Below are 23,868 nucleotides of genomic sequence, written 5' to 3'. Positions count from 1 at the left end.
TTGTTTTTGCTCTTTTCCCTCTAGCTACTTTCAAGATTTTTTTGTCTTTGGTTTTTAGCAATTTAAATATAATATGCCTAGGTGGGTTTTTTTTGTTTTTTACATTTATCCTGTTTGGTATTCTCTGAGTTTCCTAGATCTGTGGTTTGGTGTGTGTCATTGATTTTGGAAAATGCTCAGTTCAGATATTTCTTCATTTTATCTCTTTCCTCTTTCTGGTATTCCCATTACACATACGTTGCACCTTTTGTAACTGTCCCACAGTTCTTAACTGTTTCCTTTTTTTTCTCTTTGTTCTTCAGTTTGGGAAGTTTCTATTCATACATGTTTTTAAACTCACTGATTCTGTTCTTGGCTGTATCCAGTCTATTGATGATCCCATCCCCAAAGGCATTCTTTTTTTTTTTTTTAAGATTTTAATTTTTAAGTAATCTCTACACCCAACACGGGGCTCAAACCCACAACCGTGATATCAAGTGGCATGCTCCACTCACTGAGCCAGCCACTTCTCAAGGGCATTCTTTATTTGTTACAGTATTTTTGATTTCTATCATTTCTTTTTGATTGTTAACATCTCCATTTCTCTTACTTTACCCATATATTCTTCCGTGTTACCACTTTTTCCATTAGTGTCTTAGTGTATTAATCATGACTATATTAAGTCTGCATTATGATAATTCCAAAATCTCTGTCATATCTGAGTCTGGTTCTCATGTGTGCTTTCTTTCTTCAAACTGCGTTTTGGGTTTATTGTTGGGTTTTGGTGTTTGGTTCTGGTTGGTTTTGGGGTTGTTTTTTTTTTTTTCTTTACATTTGGCATGCTTTGTAAGTTTTTGTTGAAAGCAGGATATGTTGTATTGGTTAATAGGAACTGAGGTAAAGAGGCCTTTGGTGTTAAGTTTTATGTTTACCTGCTTAGGAATTATGCTGTATTTAATGTTTGCTGTAGCTGTAGGTGTCAGAGGCTTCAGTTTCTTCTAGTGTCCTTTTTTCCCCACTCCCTTGTTTTCTTTGGATTTGCTAGAAGCTCATTTTTTTTAAGATTTGTTTATTTATTTTAGCGCCTATGGGGTGAGGGGAAGAGGAAGAGAGTCTCAAGCAGACTCCCTGCTGAGCGCAGAGCCCCATGCAGGGCTTGATCTCAAGACCCATGAGATCATGACCCCAGCCAAAACCAAGAGTTGGATGTTCAACCAACTGAGCCACGCAGGCTCCCCAAAGCTCATTTTTAAATAGAGTCTGTATCTTAGAGCTCTCTCAGTTGTAATCCACTGTTATTATACTGGAGCCTTGTTGATGTGGTGATAAGGTAGTGCAGATGGGAAGCATTCTGTCATCTCATGATTAAATCTAACTTTTTAGTGGGCTTGAGTTTAAGGGCTGTGACTTTAAGACGAGTTTCTTTTATTTTCTTTATTTTTCTTCCCCTTCTGCGAGACAGGGAATCTGAGGGCTTGAGTTACCTAATTGCTCCTTCCCCTAGGCCAGATAAGGCTTTGTTAAAGTAATTTTCCTTGAGGGCAGGCCCTTGGTAGGGAGAAAAGAACACTGGGCATATTTAAAATTGATTGTTTTCTCACTCCCTCTGCAGGAAAGCCCTAGGGAGTTTTTCCTCCAGTCTTTACTCTTGTAGAACCCTGGTAAAATTCCTGGAGGTAAAACTCAAAAAAGTGTGGGCTCTCTACAGACACTGCAGCTGCACCCCCCACCTCCCTACCCCCAGGCCCTGCCAGAGTTTCTATCTTTCAGGGTAATCCATACTAGACCTCCATCAGTTCATCAATTTCTGCTTAAGTATTCCTACCAGTTATTGATTCTGGAAGTTATTTGTGATTCTCTATATTCGACTGTCTCCAATTTTCAGGGAGGCAGTTTGCCTTGTGACCTCAGTTCTCTGATGGATTCAAGAATTGTTAATTTTCAGTTCAGCTTTTTTCTTGTTCTGAGGATGGGAATGACAACTTATAAACTCTTTATATGTCTGAACAAAAACTTGGAAGGTCCTTGTCCTTTATTCTTGTTTTTATATCATCAGCATGATGCAGACTGTTAGTTTATAACTGAAACATATAAATAATGTGTGATTATATTTTGTGTTTGATCCTTATGAAATGGGACCCCAAAAATTCTCTATAATTAAAAAATCCATGAACTGCTCTTTTAATTCTGTGTAATTAGAGGAAAGGACTCAATGCCTCTGGTAAACCACTAATTTACAGTCCTTGTTTTTAGTACTGTTTCTTGGCCACCGTGTTCTTTGAATAAGCAATGTTGGGATAAAGGGAACGTTTGAGAGAGGACTCCAGCTTACCTTTAACCATAGGATCTCTGCTTTTCACTTGATGTATGACTCTAAGTCACATTTTGTTTGAAAAGATGCTTCTGCAGCTATAAAAGACATTTGAAAGCCACTTTTAGAATACATTGTTTCTCATCAATATCTAGCTAATAGCTATTATAGAAAAGATGAAAATTATTTTCCTTTGGGAGAATATAATCTATAATGTGTTTATATTTAGAGTTGTATCATTCAAGAGTCAAACAGAATTTAGAGGATCTCAATAAACATTTCCAGTGTGGAAGCTGTTCTCTCTAGAAACTTAGGGACTTTTATTTGCACTAATAAAATTGATATATTCCCTGACCACCTAGGAATCTCCTCAAGTGATTCTCCTCAACCTCAGACTCCTGGGTTCCTACTGCAGTTCCTTTGCAGGTGTAGAGTTGTAGTTCCTCCTAAAGATTCTAACACAAGGTTTCGTTATTCCTACTCTATAATCCTTAAAGAAAGATACTTTTGCATCAAGATGAGATTTGAATAATCACTGGTCTCAGGGGAAATAACAGAACAACAAGAAACATGAACCTCACTAGAGGTGACCAATGAATGAAAACTAGAATTTGTATTCTCTGTAAAGGTGCTTTTACTTCTTCCGGAAGTATCATCCAGAGTCCATGGTAAATCTTTAATTTCTTCTAGTAATTGGAATTTCAGAAATAATGTAGTCAGGTTAAGGATTCTTAAAGGAATTTTTCTTAAATTTTCATTTAAGAAAAAAATTAAAATATTTAACAAAAACTGATGGCAGTTTTATACATTTATTTTAAGGTAAAGAAGTTTCTAAAGATTAGTTGAGTGTGATATATAAAACTGCCATCTTGATATCAAATATTACCCTATATTATAGGGTAAGATATTCAGAGTAGAAACTTATATTTCATGATGTATCAGTGACTGCTTAATTCTAGTTATATTGCCATTTTAGGTTGAAATTAATTCAGTAGTTAGATTATTTGGCAGCCTGGAATTTATTTTATAGCATCTTTTGTCTAAATTTTGGGGTCATAAGACCAGAAGATATCTTCAGAGGGTTGATGCTTTGCACCCTGGAGTTTTTTTTTCATATTAGTACAATGTCTGGCACATAAAGGGCTTTTAATTTGTTGAGTGAGTTAAGTTAATGAAGATTGGCTTGATTCTATAGTCAACAGTTCTTTGCTGACCTAGCCTGTTGGCATCTTATCTTTTCAACTGTGAACAGCCCATCACCTTGCTGTTTCTACATTTATAAAAGATTTTATGTAAAAGCTATAGAATCAATGGGTATTTTGTTAGTATTATTATACTTAAAGTTTGAACTAATAAGCCTTTATAAATCTGAGATTAACATTATGTAATACTTTTTGGTAGCATTAGCTTAAGGTATATTCCGTGGGTCTTAACTAATAATGCATAAAAATATATTATTAGGAAAAGCCCTAATTCCTTCCACAGCTGATGGGAGAACTTTTTACTTCATTCTTCCAAACACTGGATACCAAAGAGTATTTAAAGATGGTACCCAAAACCAAAAGGTTATATACCATGAGACAAATTTGCCACATCATGTTGAAGTCCTTTTTAGAGTTATTTAAAATATTTGGGAATAGAATTTACTAAGGTGAAAATCTAGCCTGCAGTTTACTAATAAACTTTATTCCTTAGAAATTGTGCACAGAGTAAGAAAATTATGTACCAGTGCTAACTTCTTAAACCTACTGTGCTTTCAGAATTTGCCAGCATTAAAAATAAGGAAAAATTTATAGCATCATAGATACTGTGTATAAAAGTATACTTCAGTTTTTACCTAGGCATAAACTTACGCATATTATCTAAGTAAACAATCAAGTATTATAGTAGAGTAGGATAAAAATTAGGTCTTTAGGACATATCTGGTTTCAAACCCCAGCTCTTGCCACCACATAGTTGTATGCTCTGGAAAGTTACTTGTTTGAAAGCTTGTTTTCCTTAGCAGTAAAGTGGGGTTAGTTTTACCTTTAACAAAGAGCCATCATAGAAATCAAATAAGATGATGTTTGTAAATATACCAAATACAGAGTAAGTAATGAGCAAACAGAAGTTCAGGTAGGGAGGTAAACTTTATGCTGTGAGTAGCTTTGTCAGGAACAGTGTGAAGTGATACACTGCCCTATCTTTCAAGGAGTCCGGGTGAGTATCCAAACTCAAATTTACAGACAAATACACACATCATAATTCATTTTTATTTTATCTCAAAGCTTATTTTAGTTAATTAAGTATAACATATCTATTGAAATGCCTAAATTGTGCATATGTACTTCTATACTGCTTTCAGATGCAACTAAAATTTTGGTGGAGGGTACAGATTTTGAAAACATATTTATTTAAGCATGGTTCCCGAGAATATATTTCCTACTTTGCTGTGTAAAATATGTGACTGCTTCACAGACCAGTAGGTTAGTAGGAACTGGGGCTAGAGGATCAAAAGCAAAAACAGAAGTCCTTTCCTCTAGTAATTATTATTACTACTACTAGTATTATTTATATTATAATATTATCAATATTATTAATTATTAGAAGGAAAGGAGATAGAGCCAAAGACATTTGGTTTTGACTATCTTCCATCCAAACTCCCTTCCTATGTTTGAGATATTTCTCATAATTTGAGTCTTACTAGAAGGCAGGACATACCTCTCTCTACAAAAGCCAAAAAAAAAGAAAAAGCCCAAATACTTGCTTACTGCCCCGTTACCTTCGGCAGCTAAGCCAGTCAATCAGTTGCTCTTACCTGTGGCTTTGAATCTGGACTGATGATGGCAGACAGGGCTGTCGCAGCCGCAGCATGTCGTTTTGCAAGTCCTGTCCAGTTTGCACTTGTAATTTTTAATCCTGTGTAAAGGCAATAAATTAATTTCTTTTAATAATGAAGTTACTGTCTTTTTGTTTTGTTTTCCATTTTGGACTTCTACAATTAGATATGTAATAAAATTGGGTAAGTCTGCCAGCATCAGTGTTGGCTTGGGCTTTTCCCCCCAAATTTTATCAGCTTGTTACTAAATCTCATTTGAATATAAAATAATGCATACCTCTGGTATTTCTTCGGCCAGAGAATGTTATCTGTGTAAAGCAATTAAATGTCAAGGGTTGAAGTAAAAGTTTATTGTTCTAAATTAATATAACTGTTTTAAAAGCTGTTTTTGCAGTTTTTTGATGTATAGTACTATCATTTAAGTGCATTTATTAACATTTAAATGCACATCTTATTTTTAAACTAGAATTTTCCTGTTAAAAAATATATCCCATGTGTTTTAAGTCAAATGTTTTTGCAGCAGGAGGGCTATTAAGAGGGACATGGAATCCTTTTTGGTCATTAAAGAAAAACAGCCTGCCAAGAACTTAAACAACTAAGAAAACTTTAAATGAAACTATCTGAACTAAAGTGCCATTTTCAACCCTTTTATTTATGTTTTAAAAACAAAGGAAACAATCATAGCTTTATAGCCGCAGGTGTTTGTTTCTAAATTGTTCTCTTAAATATGGTGAATTATTAAAATATCATAATATGTATTATTAATATATATAACCTGCATAGATTGCAGGCTTTTACATAATAAAATCTTTAAGGTGGTAGGAAAAGTGCTTTATTTACTTCATTTATTTATGTGTTTATGTTGCCAAAGAAATTGATTGACTGTAGGAAAAGTGATAGTAATAACCATTGTATAATTAACACCAATAAAGTAATGCTATATATATGGCTTTATTTTCAAGTGGAAAGAGTTGTAGCCTTAAGCAGCTGCTTAGGGTAACTAGAATCCACAAACTTGCACCTAGTAACTTTATGCAAATAATTTGTTCAGTTGAAACAAACAGCTGAAAGAAAAAAGAATTTGGCGAAGGGGATTTAAATAAAGGAATAAAAGCTAATCCTGAGCTTTAGCTGCAACTATTCATGTAAAGAGCAGGGGACTAGCCATTATAAATTGTATTGATGTTGTAATTGAAAATACTATGTTCCTTTGAAAGATGGCCAATGATAGAGAAAAAATTGTCAGATATAGTTACTGTAATAAATGTATTAAATACTGGTTAAATTTATCATTGCTTTGCCAGATATTGTAAATCTAGTTCCTGTCTTTTGTGACAGTAATGAGATCAAAGGAAAAGTGTTGTTTCTGTTGTTTTTAGTTGGAGTAGCATGTATATTGCTATACTTAAGTATAGGCTTCGGTAGAAAGGAAAAGATAGAAGATGCAAAGGAAGAGGTAGTTTACGAAGGTATGTAACAGATTCCAGAATATAAGTGAAAGAATTCACCCTGGAAATAGTGACTACTTCCAGCCAAGATCCAAGAGAAGGGGGAACTATGAGTAATGACAGAAAATTTAATACAGAGAAAAAGGAAGTTAGGGCAGCTCTAATAGAATAAACTTAAATTTTTTCAGGAATAAGCCTTTTTTTTTCAGACGCATAACAATAAGGAAATATCCCTAAATTTACAGACTCACACTATATAGGGGAAGACAGACTCTGAAACAATCAGATTGAAGTTTAGTGTTTAACAAAAGGTGGTAAAGTTTGGAGCAGTTTTGTGGGGAGTGTTTTCAGGAGCAGAAATTAATAAAATAAGTTGTAATGATGAGAATCCCTTGATAATCGAGAGCATTCACTTGGAGGTAGACTGTTGAACAAGGCTTGGCAAGTTTGGAGTAGTTGTGGGAAAAGTCTTAGGGTAGGTGATTAGTAGGACAGACCAGGTGAAAAGACAGAGATTGCTAGTGCCACCGTTATGACTGCTGTTACTACTACTACTGATCATGGTAGTAGCTCTCAGTTATCATTGGCCTGATGTTTGCCAAATGGCTTTACACGTATCATTAAATTTAAGCCTCACAACCCCCCTGAAAGGTAGATTACCAGTAAGCAAAATGAGTTTCAGAAATGTTACTTGTCCCGTGCTTCTGCCTGTGGTTGTGCACATCAGCGGCTGGAGGGGAGGGATGTGCCATTCACATTGGACATGTCAGAGATTGTGTATTTATTACAATGGTTTTTCAGCAGATAACAGTAAAGTATCTTAGTGAAGGGCATTCTTTTAATTGCACCATATAGCCTTACTATGGCAGCAGTGTATCAAATTTTATGAGTAACAGTCCCAGTTTTGTGTAAACACACACACACACACACACACACACACACACGGGGTGGGGAGGCACACAGCTTAAAGGAAATACACGAAAATGTTAACAGTTTGGGTCACAGGGAATTTTTATTTTCATTTAGATACTCTTCAATTTTTCTGGTTTCTTTAAATGAACGTGTTTGTTATTTTGGGTGGCAGGGGTAGATTATTGATGGAAAGGTAGTAGTAATAAGGAAAATTGTTCTAGACATACAAGTATACAGTAGTGGCATCCCACCTCTTCTCTTCCCCTATCCCATTCCAGAAAAATCAATAACATTCTGCAAACTCAGTATCTGTTTTGCATTGGAATTGCATTTAAGCTTTAAAAATCCAGATACTCCATTTAGGTATTTGGAAACTATTTTCTACTTTTATATGATCATTACAACCAGCTCCATTCATAGTTATACTAGAACTTGAATGGTCTGTATGACTTGAGTAGTTAGACAAATAGTAAACAGACTCAGGGTAGAGGGGAAAGATAAGAGGGAAATAATAGACTCTGTGCTGGGCAGGTAAAGTGATGAACACTTGAAAATAATCCCTGTGATCGGGGCGCTGGGTTGGCTCAGTCGTTAAGTGTCTGCCTTCGGCTCAGGTCATGATCCCAGAGTCCCCAGAGTCCTGGGATCGAGCCCCATAGCGGGCTCCCTGCTCAGCGGAAAGACTGCTTCTCCCTCTCCCACTCCCCCTGCTTGTGTTCCTGCTCTCACTTCTCTTTCTCTCGTATAAATAAATAAAATCTTTAAAAAAAAAAAAGGTATATTCTAAAAAAAATCTCTGTGATCTTAAAACATACATGTATACAGTTTCAATATATTTAGTAATTTGATTTAAAGAAGCACTAATTTCATCCCTTTCTCTTGTGACTGGTAAATTCATCAATTTTGTGTGTTGTAAATAAACGTGAGTCATTTAACGTACTGTGGGATATTTTAGAATTCAGGTATCATTTTGACTAGTGACTAGTAGTAGTACATTTGGATTTTGGTGTGTGCGTGTGCAAACAGCTTTACCTTTCAATTAATAATTATAATATTTAGGTAAGATATTAAAAACACAATAAAAAATGCCTCCTTGTGACAGTTATTAGAGCTCCAGTCATATTTATTTCATATTAATGAAATAGCATTGTTTGTACTGAAAATTAAGAGATTCCAAAACTAAAGATGTACTTACTAATTTTAATTACAAAATAAGCTCTTCTTTTTCTTACATCCTCATGACTTATTTTACAACTAGAAGTTTATATCTTTTGTCCCCTTTACTCCTTTGTCCACCCACCATCCCCCACCTGACAACCACCAGTCTCTTCTCTTTATCTATGGGCTTAGTTTGTTTTTTTGTAGATTTCATGTATAAGTGAGATTATATGGTATTTGTCTTTCTCTGACTTATTTCACTTGGCATAATACCCTCTAGGTCCATCCGTGATGTTGCAAATGGCAAGATTTTATTTTATTTTTTTTATGGCTGAGTAATATTCCATTGAACACAGCGTTTTTATCCATTCATCTATCAGCGGACATTAGGTTGCTTCCATGTCTTGGCTTTTGTAAATAAGGCTGCAATTAATATAGGGGGTATATATCTTTTCTAATTAGTGTTTTCATTTTCTTCAGATAAATACCCAAAGGTATAATTACTGGATCATATGGTAGTTCTATTTTTAATTTCCTGAAGAACTTCCATACTGTTCTCCATAGTGGCTATACCAGTTTGCATTCCCACCAACAGTGCATGAATGTTCCTTTTCTCCACATCTTCACCAGCAGTTGTTAGTTTCTTGTCTTTTTTTTTTTTTTTAATAGCCATTCTGACAGGTATGAGATGATATCTTATTGTGGTTTTGATTTGCATTTCCCTGATGATGAGTAGTGTTGAGCATCTTTTCATATATCTGTTGCCCATCCGTATGTCTTCTTTGGAAAAAATACTCAAATTCTCTGCCTTTTTTTAATTGGGTTGCTTATTTTTTGCTATTGAGTTGTATGAGTTCTTCATATATTTTGGATATTGATCCCGTATTAGATACATGATTTGCAAATACTTTCTCCATTCACGAGGTTGCTTTTTCCTTTTGTTGTGCAGAAGCTTTTAGTTTGATATAGTCTCACTTGTTTATTTTTGCTTTTGTTGCCTTTGCTTTCAAATCAAATTAAAAAAAATCATTGCTAAGATTGAAAGCAAAGAGCTTAACACCTCTGTTTTCTCCTAGGAGTTTTATAGTTTCAGGTCCTACATTCAAGTCTTTCATCTATTTTGAGTTAATTTTTGTGTATGGTGTAAGATAGTTGTTCAGTTTCATTCTTTTGCATGTGTCTGTCCAGTTTCCCCAAAACTATTTATTGAAGAGACTGTCCTTTCCCTTTTCCCCATCATATATTCCTGGCTCCTCTGTTATAAATTAATCAATCATATATGTGTGGGTTTATGTCTGGGCTCTATACTGTTCCACTGATCTGTATGTATCTGTCTTTATGCCAGTACTGTACCATTTTAATTACTGCAGCTTTGTAATATAGTTTGAAATCAGGCAGCATGATGCCTCTAAGTTTGTTGTTCTTAAGATTCTTTGGCTATTCTGAATCTTCTGCGTTTCCATATAAACTTTAAGATTGTTCTTTCTTTGCAAAAAATGCCATTAGAATTTTGATAGGGTGTGTATTGAATCTGTAGATTTCTTTTTTTTTTTTTTTAAAGATTTTATTTATTTATTTGACAGAGAGAGACAGCAAGAGCAGGAACACAAGCAGGGGGAGTGGGAGAGGGAGAAGCAGGCTTCCCGCTGAGCAGGGAGCCCAATGTGGGACTCCATCCCAGGACCCTGGGATCATGACCTGAGCCGAAGGCAGATGATTAACAACTGAGCCACCCAGGCACCCGAATCTGTAGATTTCTTTGGGAAGTTTGGACATTGTAACAATATGAATTTTTCCAAGCCATGACAGCTTCACAATAAACCTTTTGTATGTATTTGTATAAGTGAATATGAATGATATAATGATTTCTGACATTGTCTTTTATAATTCAGTATTCAATTACTCTTGATTAAAATTTATTTTAAAAATTCTATCATATATACTGCACATCAACACCTGGCTTAAATATAGACGTACTTTTATGACATCCAAAAAAACTCAAGTCCTAAGAGAGCTCTGCCGTAAACTTTAAGGATATTGATTATGCAAATATTTGAGTTGCTAATTAATAATTGAAACCTTTTGCTGTCTGGAATCCAGTATTCTCTTTCATTGCCATATATTCTAATTAATAAGGGAAAATAGTATCTGACTTTCTTTAGGTTGTGTCCTTGGCCATGTACCCACTCAGACATTTGTACATTGTTAAGCCGCCAAGTATGTGAATGAGTAGGGTATGATGTTAGAGAAATGAGGGCTGTGGCTTCTTAAACATGGACAAATAATGTGAATTCAACTAAAAAGCCAGACTTACCAAATTTGTAGCATTTAGATTGTTGGATCTAATATGCTAGAATTTATTATATGTAATATGAGGTCTAGTAAATGTTTAAGCAGCTTCTAAAAGTATAAGAGAATATGATATTTGTTTGTAAAGTAGTTTTCTATTGTGTTTTAAAATGACATATTACTTTCAAGAGATTCTTAGCTGACTTTCATTGAAGGTAGGGAATTGAGAATGAAACATAATAAACTTAAATTACCAAAAGTCTTCAGTATAGTTGAATGATTTGATTTAGAAATATAAACAAATTTTTTAAATAATTTCAAAATATTCCTTGAAATAAAATGAATGTGAGATTTGCCTACACTATTATGCTTAGTATTTTTGTATATTGATCTGGGGCTTTTGTATTAGGAGAGCAAGTGTTCTGATTTAAAGAATATATGCAAATCTGCCAGAAAATTTCTACTACTTTTATTTTTTGTAGATGGTTTCAGACACCCTCACAGGTTTTCTACCATGCAGCAACTGAACATGGAGGCAAAGATGTATATCCAGGGCAATGTCTTTGGGAAGGTTGTGAGCCTTTTCAGCGACAGAGGTTTTCTTTTATTACCCACTTACAGGTATATACTTTCTTCATACTATTTGGTCAGTAACTCACCTGGTTGCATTAAAGATCTTGATGCATATTCTTTTACTTCCTCTTTCTTAAAAAGGATAAGCACTGTTCAAAAGATGCCCTGCTTGCAGGATTAAAACAAGATGAACCAGGACAAGCAGGAAGTCAAAAATCTTCTACCAAGTAAGGACCATGAGTTTACTTCCCGTTGCACATACATAAAGAAAAGTCAGGAAACTAGGCAAAACATAGTACCAGTGAAAGACAGCTTAACATATTGGGAGACCGAGACTTAGATTCCAGTTGAGCTCTACCATTAACCAGCTATGTGACCCTGTTCAAACTGCTTAAATTCTCCAAGCATAACTTTTCATTCTGGCTAGAACTCATAGTCTGTTAGGACTTTGTAGCTGTAATGTTTTGATTCTAATTTGTAGACAAGTCATTAGAAGTAGTGACAGATGATATTTGAGAAATGCTTTGTAAACTGAAAATGTATATATGGTTCTTTGTCCTTTGAGAGAGTAATTGAGTATGTATTTGATAATGGCAAAGAGATTTCTTCCTATAACTACTCCTGTGAGGACAGGCCAGGGTGTCATGTGAGAATTGTATACATACTACATTTACTGTATGGTTATTCATTTACCTGTTATTTCATGAGCCACATACTTGTAAGGCATGTAGTCAAGTTCTAGTTGGGTGTAGATTCCTGTAAGAGCCTTATTAGATTTACACAGTTTTTATCTCCTATTCTGTTTCTAACTGAGACCTTTAGTTGTAGATTCTGTAACATAATAATATGCTTACCTCTCAAAATGTGAAGAAATATTAATTTGTCACCATTATTGAGATAGTGCTGTGTACTTGGCATTGTGCCAGAGATAGAGAAGTCTAAGAACAAGATCTAGTCTATAACTGCACAGAACTGAAATTCTAGAAGAACCAGAAGTATGGGAACACAAGCTGCTTACACACTTCATTCATTCCATTACTATTTAATGAGCATCTACTATGTGCTAGGCACTAAAGTATGGTATGAGGTATTTGTGACCAAGGTATGTTTTGCTGTTCAATGTCTAGAGATCAAATGAGAGATATAAGTAATTCTTACTATCTAGTGTAATCACTACTAAAATGAGGACATGCTCAGGACACTGTGAGGGCCCATGTCAACCAATGTAGGAGACCAGGGAAGGCTTTCTGATAGAAAGTGCATCCAAACTGAGACTCAAAGAATGAGGACTGATTAGCCAAGAGTCTCATTAGCCATAGTCATGAGTTTGGATTGTACCCTAAAGGCAGAGAAAGTCATTTTTCTGCCAAATGTATTTTTCTATAATTTTCACTGTACTTAATTTGTATATATTATGTAGTGTATAAGAATATGTTGGAGTGTACTTGGTTTCGCTTAAATTTGGAGGAAAAGATATTTGGGATATCAATTTCAATCAAATAAAAAATCTTTGTCACTTATACCTAACATCCAATAACAGTTGTATCAATATATAGATAATCGTATCTGTAGACACATATCTAGATATGGATGTAAAGTGGCTTACAATTTTAAGATTGCTTTACATTCATAATTAGTTTACTTATATTTAAAAGTGCCAGAAATCGCCCCACGTTACAGACGCGAAACCTGGAGCCACAGAGGGGCAAATGGAAATTTTCAAACTCACACAGGTAGTTAGAGTGTGAGAAATAGACTGCATTTCCTCATGTGCGAGTCATTGCTCTTCCCACCATTGCCTCATGAGAATGCAATGGATATTGATGCAGTTTTTCTCCTTGACCAAGGAAATCTAGCATAGTTTGAATCTTTTATATAAAATCTGTCTCTGCACTCCCTCCAATTCTGTATCTTTCATAAAGGACAGTAGAAATATACTGAAAGGATTGATTGATATTATCACATAATGATGAAAAATAAGATGACGTAACAAAGTAATAGTTTGAAATACAGTGGTTGGCATAATTTCTTGTTACTATCACGTTGGTTATCTTTTCCTGGATGACCTATCCCTGTATCAACACATTCTTAGGTAATACTATTTTACTCTTAGATACTGTTTAGCAAAACTAACTTGCAACTCAAATTGTAGACTATTTTCTTCTTTGGTAAAATCTTCACATTACATTCAAAGATGTGAACTCCAGAGCTTTGATACAATGTTGTATTGATTTTGATTGCATGTTTACTGACACAGTAACTTTAAAGATGGACTACACTAGAACAGCTCTTGTTTGCTTTAAAATTGTTAGATTGGAAAATAAAAGACTTGAAACTTCACCCTGATACTAAGAGCCCCTTTGGCTGGGCTGACACAAAGTAAACATTAATGCTGGGTCATGGGAGCTTTTATTTATTGTGAAGTAACCACCCTAGGGCCTGGCAGGTTGGTCATCCTTGTCAGCCTTTCTGTAGCATCATGTTAACAATCTGTCTCTCTCACTTTCTCCTCAATTTAGGCAGCCTGCTCTAGGGGGCACAAGCTCAACTCCTAGAGCACAGAAGGCCATTGTGAATCATCCCAGTGCTGCTCTGATGGCTCTTAGGAGAGGATCAAGAAACCTTGTCTTTCGAGATTTTACAGTAAGCAAGCCTTGAAAGCCTTATCTGCAAAGGTGTGAGCACTGTATGATTTAGATCTTTATTCTTTTCTTTTCCTTTCTTTTTAAGGATGAAAAAGAGGGACCAATAACTAAACACATCCGACTAACAGCTGCCTTAATATTAAAAAATATTGGTAAATATTCAGAATGTGGTCGCAGGTGAGTAATCTATTTTCCATAGCCAGAGTGAATTTAGATTATCTTACTTTTACATGTAAATCAATAAGATTAGATATCTGTGTTTTTATTCACTGTTTTTTTTTTTTATCAATTTTGTGAATATGTCCAAAAGCTTATGCCAAGGTCAGGCCATCGTAATCTCTTAAAAGCCAAAAAAGTAGAAGTTGAAACAACCAAAAGGTGATCTTTTAATTTGTTCTATTAGGTTAATTTTCTTGCTGACCATAGAATTTAGAGCAAAAAGTAGATTTACTAAAGAGAAACCTTAGAAGTTTCTGGGAGACGGGAGGAGGAATGAATTGGAAAATGAATGTGAATCATTTGAATCGTGTGGAATTAGGATGGAATTTAGTTTGGTGATTGGCATTTTCATGAAGCCATCAAAGTCATAGATATTGCTAAGATTCACTATAATGCTCTCAAGTTTAAAACTGACTTTCTGGGCTCCAGGGTAGCTCAGTTGGTTAAGTATCTGACTCTTGATCTCAGCTCAGCTCTTGATCTCAGAGTCAGGAGTTCAGGCCCCACGTTGGGCTCCAAAACAACCAAACATACTTTTTAATGGATTTAATCAAGCAAGAGAAACTCAGGATTTTATACATCTGTAGAAAGTAGAAACTATAACTCTAATCCTGAGAGAGCAAATGTGGAAAGTCCTGTTGATGCCTTTTGGACTTTGTCTCCCTTGGAGCTTGTCTCTATTTTTCTAGTATTCCCTCCATATCTTCAACTGACTCATCTTAGGCTCTTTTGTCGAGAAGTTGTCTTTGGAGACATCCTGCCTTCTGGCTAGTGACTTTCTCTCTGTGTTTCTCTCCTCGGACATATAAGTAGTCCCATCTCCTAGACGTATCCTCCATCTACCTTACTTCTCCTCCCCCACCCCCACTTGTACCTTGCCTTATTAGTTCTTTTACGTTTCTTGCAGTAACCTTCCAGCTGAATTTTCCCACTATGAAAACGTTGGACCAACAAAAGAAGAAAAAAAAGCAATGATTTTGAGTATATCAAACTTCTGTAAATTAAAGATGAATAAAACTTAAAACTGAAGTTTAAAAAACAGTATTTGCAATGCAAAAGTTGCTGTATTTAGTGTATCCAGTGTTCTCACAGGTGAATAAGAAAAATCCTTAACATTCAAATAGAAAAATAAGCAAAGTTTTTCAGAAAGAAAGAAGTATGAAGGTTTAGTCACCATACAAGAACACCAGCATCTTCCTTTTCCATTCATAACATGGTTTCTTACTACCTTTCTCATTGTATTTTCCTCTCCACCTTGTGCTTCATAGCTTACATTGCGGTGTCAGCCCAGATAAGCCACATACAGATTCCTAATCAAGTTAGACTCTTTCAGGTCACACTTTTGTACCTTCAGTTCTGATGTTCATACTATTCTCCCTGCCTAGAATGCCCTCTCCCTGGGGTGCCGGCCTGCTGAATATCTGGAAACCCTTTGTGACTCAGCTCACATAGTAGCTTTTGTGTGCTGCCTCCTATGCTGTGTTCCCCTTCCCCATCGAGTTCAGTCTTCTGTATTTTTGTAACCTGTCTTGTAACTTTTTTTTTTTGGAAGTTCTCAATATTTTATTATTTTTCTAAATTTAAATTCAAGTTAGTTAACAGATAGTGTAGTATTGGTTTCAGGAGTAGAATTTAGTGATTCATCACTTAGTTATAACACCCAGTGCTCATCCCAACAAGTACCCTCCTTAATACCCATCACCCATTTAGCCCATCCCCTACTTCCCTTCCAGCAACCCTCAGTTTGTTCTCTACAGTTAGGAGTCTTTTTATGGCTTGCCTCTGTCTCTGTTTTTATCTTATTTTTTCCTTCCCTTCCCCTATGTTCATCTGTTTTGTTTCTTAAATTCCACACATGAGTGGAATCGTGTGGTATTTGTCTTTCTCTGACTAACTTACTTCGCTTAGCGTGGTACAGTCTAGTTCTATCCACGTCATTGCAAATGGCAAGATTTCATTCTTTGATGGCTGAGTAGTATTCCATAGTATATATGTACCACATCTTCTTTATCCATTCATCTGTCGATGGACATTTGGGCTCTTGCCATAATTTGGCTATTGTTGATAGTGCTGCTATAAACACTGGGGTGCATGTGCCCGTTTGAATCAGCATTTTGTATCCTTTGGATAAATACCTAATAGTGCAATTGCTGGGTCATAGGGTAGCTCTATTTTTAACTTTTTGAGGAGCCTCCACACTGTTTTCCAAAGTGGCTGCACCAGTTTGCGTTCCCAGCAGAAGTGCAAAAGTGTTCCCCTTTCTCCATGTCCTCGCCAACATCTGTTGTTTTCTGAGTTACTAATTTTAGCCATTCGGACAGGTGTGAGGTAGTGTCTCATTGTGGTTTTGATTTGTATTTCTCTGATGCTGAGTGATGTTGAGCACTTTTTCATGTGTCTGTTAGCCATGTTTATGTCTTCTTTGGAGAAGTGTCTGTTCATGTCCTCTGCCCGTTTCTTAACTGGATTATTTATTTTTTGGGTGTTGATTTTGATGAGTTCCTTAGATTCTGGATACTAGCCCTTTATTCAGTATGTCATTTGCAACTACCTTCCTCCATTCTGTTGGTTACCCTTTAGTTTTGTTGTTTCCTTCACTGTGCAGAAGCTTTTTATCTTGGTAAGGTCCCACCAATATTTCATTTTTGTTTTGGTCCCCTTGCTTCCAGAGACGTGTCTAGTAAGAATTTGCTGCAGCCAAGGTCAAAGAGTTTGCTGCCTGTTTTCTCCCCTAGGATTTTGATGGTTTCCTGTCTTATATTTAGGTCTTTCACCCGCTTGGAATTTATTTTTGTGTATGGTGTAAGAAAGTGGTCCAGTTTCATTCTTCTGCATGTGGCTGTCCAGTTTTCCCAACACCATTTGTTGAAGAGATATAACATTAATCTTACTGTTTTGTAAATAGTTTTTAGGGTGCCTGGGTGGCTCAGTCAGTTAGGTGTCCAACTCTTGGTTTTGGCTCAGTTCATGATCTCATGGGTTGTGGGATCAAGCCCCACGACAGGCTCTGCACTCAGCGGTGAGTCTGCTTGGGATTCTCTCCCTCTGCCCCTCCTCCCACCTGTGCACAGGCTTGCTTGCTTGCTCTCTCTCTCTGAAATAAATAAATAATCTTGAAAATAGTTTTTATATGGTTGTTTTCTCCTGCTGACCTATGTGTAGACTTTGTCTGAGTAATCTTTGTAGCCTGAACACCTAGCACAGTACTTAATGTGTAGTAGATAATCTCTACTTTCTATTCATCCTTAAGATTCAACTCAGGGATTACCTCTTCCTTTCCTGACATCTTCCTCACTAGCCTGCCTCTGACCTGGGGTGCCATAGGTACTCCCTACCACCTTACATATTACATATTAACACCCTAGATGGTGAGATCGTTGAAAGCAGGGATTGAATATTGATTTTCATTTTTGTGTCCTCAGTGCCTGGCATATTGTTTGGAATGTGATAGCAATTCAGTAAGTATTTGATTGATAGACAAATGGAAGGAAAGAAGCCTCGCAAATTCAGTCTTTTCTAGAGTTCTGGTCTGGAATTTGTATAGATAATTGGAATTCTAAAAGTAATTTTATAACTTTTTCTTAGCACTTTTTCCTCACATTCAAATTGCACATTCTTAGGCTTATAGCAGAGCCACTTTGTCTAGATGTAATTATTGAGCCAGAAGTTTTCATTTTACTGTTTTTGTTTTGTTGTTGATTTTGTTATTTTATATTTAACTCTAAACCTTCCAAATGTCTTCTGGTATCTTTAGTTACTATGATCTTAGAATAGCAGAATCAAGAGAAGGAAAACAATCCATTAAATTCTTACCATTCATCCTCCCAGTGAAGGCTGAACTGTAGAACCTCATTCAGACATCTCCAGTGATGTGGAGTTTTGCTTAGCAAGAATACTGGCAGAATCTGGCAAAACATATGTGTGAAGAAGAGAGTGTAGGAAATCAGATAGCTGCAAAAGATAATTCCCCGTTGAGATTTCTTTCTCAACAGAGATGAGAATGGAATAAGTAACAGGGTATGATTTTTTTTTTTTTTTTTAAGACTAAAGCCAACTCTGTTAGCAATAAGAAAATTGCACGAAGATAGGAAGATATATGGAAATTTACCTTCATTCTTGTAGTATAGTATACTGAACAATATGAAATGTAAGCATATTTAAAATTTGGAATTCAGAATCTGATTGTTTGAATAATGTAAAATGTTTAAATCTAGTTTATCTCCATTCTGATTAAGTTTGAGCTCTGGAGAATTGCAATATATTTCTCCTCCTTTTGATTTATATAGCTTTTATCAAAATAATACATGGATCTTATTTAAAATCAAATGGTACTTTTCTATACACTGATAATGAACAGCCTGAAAAATAAATTAAGAGACTAATTCCCTTTACAGTATATCAATCTTGGGAATTCCTTCAATATTAAATCCCTTTTTCTTAAATCCGAACTAGTTCTTTTGCTTGATTTATTCCCTCATCATACTAAAGCGTATCCTCCAGTAATTTTAAAACCCCACATATCTGAAAATGTCTTTATTTTTACTCATGATAGTTCGGCTAGATACATAATTCTAGACTGAAAAGTTGTTTGTTTGTTTGTTTGTTTTAAGTTTGTGAGGGCATTGCTCTTAATGTGTTCCAGCATGCAGCTTTCCTCTTAAGAAGTCTATAACATCCTGGTTCTCTTTCCTGTGTTTGTGATCTATTTCCTCCCCTAGAAACATTTAGGATCTTTTTTTTTTTTTTTTTTTTTACACCTTACTTTCTGATATCCTGAAGTTTTATGATGATGTGTCTTGGTGTAGGTGTTTTGTTGTGATCGCTCAAGTGGGCATTTCATTTCAGTGGATCCTTTCAATCAGGAGATTCAAGTCCTTCCATAATGGGAATTTTTCTTGAATGTTTTTCTTTTTATAATTCTCTTCCAGCCATGGTCTCTATTCCTCATTTCTTGAACTTCTGTTGTTTGGATGCTAGACCCTCTTAAATTGATCCTCTAATTTTCCTTTCTCTCTTTAGTTTTCATTTTTGTCTGTTTAATATAATTCCTGGAAATTTCCTTGACTTTATCATCAAATCTATTGAATTCTTACTTAGGCTATCCTACTTTCATTTCTAAGAGATCTTTCTGAGTGCCAGTTGTTGGCTATTTTATTACACCCTGCTCTTCTGCTCCCTTTAAGTATAGTTGCTGTTTCATCCAAATTCCTCAAATGAGCATTTCGGCTTCCTTTTCTATATTAAGAATAAAATATCACCAAGCCAGTTAGAAGCTTTGAGTGCAGATCTCCATTTGTCACTGGTGATTGCCATTTTGGGTGACCCCTAATGAACCAATTTGTTTATTAGAAGTCCTTCAAATGTCAGTCTCTAGAGAGAGATTGTTTCTCCAGGGAAAAGTCTCTGATTTTCTTGCCTTTGGAGGTAGGCAGTTTGGAGGAGGGCCAGTGTAAAATCCTGTGTTATGGAAACAGAATGGGAGAGGGGACCAGGAGGACCTTAACCATATTAAGTATGTTACTTTCACCCAATCCTGTTTTTTGTCTGATTGATCCCTCACCCCCAACCTTCACTGTACGTCCTACACCTTGCCTTTCTGGTTTAGTTTCTTCAGAAAATTTTCTTTAACTCATTTTGGTACTATTTTTAGAGGGAAAGGAGAAAAACCTGCATTCAAACTGGTAATTTGTGTCTTAAGTTGTTTTCACTAATGCTTACAAATTATTTTTCATTATCTATTAAGTGACACAATGTTTATCCTTTATTAAAGTGACACAATGTTTATCCTTTATTAAACATATCAAAAAACCTTGAAATTTGAAATTGAAAGAATACCATTTTATACAACAAAAGAGGCATATTTTATCTAGTGAGTGCTTATTTTTTAAAACCCCCAAAAGTAGAAGATATTAATTTATATCAAAAATGGAATTGTTATGGGGTGCCTGGATGGCTCAGTTGGTGGAACATGCAACTCTTGATCTCAGGGTTGTGGGTTCGAGCCCCATGTTGGGCGTAGAGATTACTAAAGGAAAAGTAAAATCTTTTTTTTTTTAAGAAAAATTGTTACTTTAAAATCATCCTGGTGATTTAAATTTAGTTTTCTAGTTTTATCCATGTGACATAAAAATAAAAGAATACTTTTTCTTTTAAAGATTTTATTTATTTATTCATGAGAGAGAGAGAAAGAGGCAGAGGGAGAAGCAGGCTCCCTGCTGAGCAGGGAACCCGATGCGGGACTCCATCCCAGGACCCTGGGATCATGACCTGAGCCGAAGGCAGATGCTTAACCATCTGAGTCACCCAGGAGCCCAAAAGAATACTTTTTAACATGTGGAAAAATTTTTGTAATTTGTGAAATTTTTCATACTGAAAGATTTTTCTTTTTCAAAATGTTCATTAATTATAGAAGGAAAATAATTTGATCCCACTTCATAATTGTTTTTATTATTGACGTTAGTTCACATACAGTGTTGGTTTCAGGTGTACAATGTAATGATTGAACAATTTTATACATTACTCAGTGCTCGTTAATATAAGTGTACTTTTAATCCTTTAACTATTTTACCCATTTCCTCACCCACCTCCCTGCTGGCAACCACCACTTTGTTCTGTTTTTAAGAGTCTAGTTTTTTGTTTGTCCTTTTTTTTCTTTGTTCATTTGTTTTGTTTCTTAAATTCTACATGAGTGAAATCATACAGTATTTGTCTTTCTCTGACTTATTTTACTTAGCGTTATATCCTCTGGGTGGGTCTACCTATATTCTTGAAGATGGAAAGATTCCATTCCTTTTGATGGCTGAGTAATATTCCAGTGTGTGTGTGTGTGTGTGTGTGTGTGTGTGTGTGTGTGTGTGTGTGTGTGTGTGTGTGTGTGTGTGTGTGTGTGTGTGTGTGTGTGTGTGTGCGCGCGCGCGCGCGCGCGCGCTCATGCACTCATGCACTCATGCACTCACATTACATCTTTGTAATCCATTCATCTGTGGATAGGCAGTTGAGTTGCTTCTATGTCTTGGCTATTGGAAATACAACTGCAACAAACATAGGGGTGCATGTATCTTTCAAATTATGTAAGTTATTTTTAAATCAAGTTTTATAGGACTATTTTTTCTTTTCCAGAAAAAAATTGTAGAAATTTCATTGCTCATTTAAAAATTTGTTTAATAAATTTTTTAAGTAGATCATACCTAAAGTATTAAAAAACACAAGTATAAAGCTCAATGAATTATCACGGAATGAACCAGCAACATAACCAACTATCCAAGTTCAGAAATAGAGGAACACCAATACCACAGAGCTCCTTTGATTCTCTGTCTTTATCCCATTTTCCTCAGTGGGACCACGATCCTGATGATACACGATAGAATTTTGCCTGATTTTGAACTCTATATAAGTAGACTCATATGGTGTACATTCTTTTGTACTAGCTTTTATTCAGCATTATTTGTGAGATTCATTCATATTACGTGTAGCAGTATGTTCATATTATTGCAGTATAGAATTCTGTTCTAAGAATATACTCAATTTTGTTTTTTCCATTCTACTTTTGGTAGGCATATTGGTGATTTTCAGTTTGGAGCTATTAAAAATAGTGGTTCTATGAACATTCTATACATGTTTTTGGCCATACATATATATATATATTTCTATTGATTTTTAAGAAGGATTGATGATTCATAGGATATTACAACTTGAGTACATAATGCCAAACAATTCCAAAGAAATTTTATCAATTTGTACTCCCTCCAGAGATGTATGAGAGTCACAGTTGCTCCACATACTTGCCAACATTTGGTATAATTTTAATTTTTAGTTTTAGCCATGGCGGGGGGTATGTACAGTATGGAAACTACATAAAAGCAATATCAGAATAACCAAAAAACGTGAAAGATGCTCAACTCCTTTGTCTTTAATCTCCTTTTTTTTTTAAAGATTGATTTATTATTTGAGAGAAAGAGCATGAGCAGGAGGGGCAAAGGGAGGGGTAGAGAGCCTCTAAAGGAGACTCCACACTGAGCGGGGGCGCCAGACGCAGGGCTCGCTCTTATGACCCTGAGATCACGACCCGAGCTGAAACCAAGAGTTGGATGCTTAGTCAACTACGCCACCCAAGGGCCCCAATTTCCTTTTTTTTTTTTTTTAACAGTTATTTTAACTTCTTCCTTTGCTTTCAAATGGCAAAAATGGTACAATCCCCATGCGTTCATTTTGGCTTTGAATTTCTGTGTCTTTTCCCATAAATTGTTTCCCTATAATGTTCATTCAAAATGTAGAAGTCAAGCTCCTCCCTATTCTTTAGTTTCTTTTACCCAGGGTTATTTTAATGAAGGCACTGCAGTTCTTAGATGATCTCATGCTGGTTGATTTTCTTTTTCCTGACATTTAATGTAAAAGTTTTCACTCATAAGGTACACTTGACATAATTCTGCAGTGGACACCTATATATACCAATCACCTAGCTTTTTTATTGACATTTTACTATTCTTATAACTATTTCATCTTTCCATTTTGGGCTTATTTTTACCACTTTTCTCCTCACCCCTCAGCATCACTCTGGTTTTTTGCTGGACAGTTGTCATTTTTATAATTTCTCTTCTTTATATATATAGCCACATCAATATTGTAATTTTAGGGGTAGAAAATTTCTTTTTTAAGTTTACAAATTAAAAAGAAATAGCTGCTTTGATGAGTAATGTCTTACTCAGGTGATAAGCTTCACTTAATGAAGGGAGAGAAACTTGAATCATCTCTAGAATATAATTTGTATTTTCATATAAAAGCAACCGTCTTAGGGGCACCTGGGCAGCTCAGTCAATTAAGCATCTGACTCTTGGTTTCAACTCAGGTCATGATCTCATGGGTTGTGGGATTGAGCCCTGCATTGGGATCCATGCTCAGCAAGGGGTCTGCTTGAAGATTCCCTCTCTCTGCCCCTCCCCCCCCACACACGTGCTCACCGTCTCTCTCTCTCTCTCTAAAATAAATTAAAAAAAAAAAAACATCTTATTTCTCTCCAGCTGTTTTCTAACATGATCTGAATTTTTATTTAATTTTGCCTTATTGTGGCAAGGACACTTAACATGAGATCTACCCTCTTAACAAATTGTTAAGTGTATAATACCTTATGGTGGACTGTAGGTACAGTGCATCTGTACATCTCTCAAGCTTATTCATCTTGCTGAACTGAAACTTTATGACCATTGATCCTCATTTCCTTCTTCCCTAGCCCCTGGTAAACACCATTTCACTCTTTGATTCTGTGAATTTGACTTCTGTAGAAACATGATCTGAATTTTCTGGAAGCATGCATGAAGCTTGTTGCAGAATTATGCCTGGCAGTCTTCCCATATTTAGAAATGTACCACGGAGAAAAGTCAAATAGATGATCTTCTCTAATTCTGCTACTACTATTTAGCTAGAAAGTCATTTCAGTTTGGTGTGCCTCAAGATAGCCTCAAATTCCTCATCTGTAAATTGAACAGGTTAAACTAGTCGTTTCCCAGATTCTTCCTCTTC

At 35.6% G+C, this 23,868-nt stretch overlaps 1 protein-coding gene across 12 annotated transcripts in view; it reads left to right on the top strand.

Annotated features, from left to right (window-relative positions):
* ARID2 (AT-rich interaction domain 2) overlaps nucleotides 1–23,868 on the top strand; it is a 215,691-nt gene that overhangs the window by 131,804 nt on the left and 60,019 nt on the right. For 10 of the 12 annotated variants that reach the window (XR_003519834.2, XR_003519838.2, XR_003519837.2 and 7 more), the window contains 4 exons: nucleotides 11,398–11,536; nucleotides 11,630–11,715; nucleotides 14,008–14,131; nucleotides 14,219–14,310. Coding sequence is in view for 3 of the 12 variants with exons in the window: in XM_027593212.2 (XP_027449013.1) it covers nucleotides 11,398–11,536; nucleotides 11,630–11,715; nucleotides 14,008–14,131; nucleotides 14,219–14,310 (441 nt within the window). In the remaining 9 variants the exon portion in view is untranslated. Of the gene's footprint in view, nucleotides 1–11,397; nucleotides 11,537–11,629; nucleotides 11,716–14,007; nucleotides 14,132–14,218; nucleotides 14,311–14,443; nucleotides 14,512–15,259; nucleotides 15,445–23,868 lie in introns of those variants that run through there. The other 2 variants (XM_027593211.2, XR_003519841.2) reach the window with 2 other exon arrangements.

The sequence above is a fragment of the Zalophus californianus genome, chromosome 9 (assembly GCF_009762305.2).
Source record: "Zalophus californianus isolate mZalCal1 chromosome 9, mZalCal1.pri.v2, whole genome shotgun sequence".
In the NCBI taxonomy this organism is placed as follows: Eukaryota; Metazoa; Chordata; class Mammalia; order Carnivora; family Otariidae; genus Zalophus; species Zalophus californianus.
This window is presented reverse-complemented; position numbering and strand designations above follow the sequence as displayed.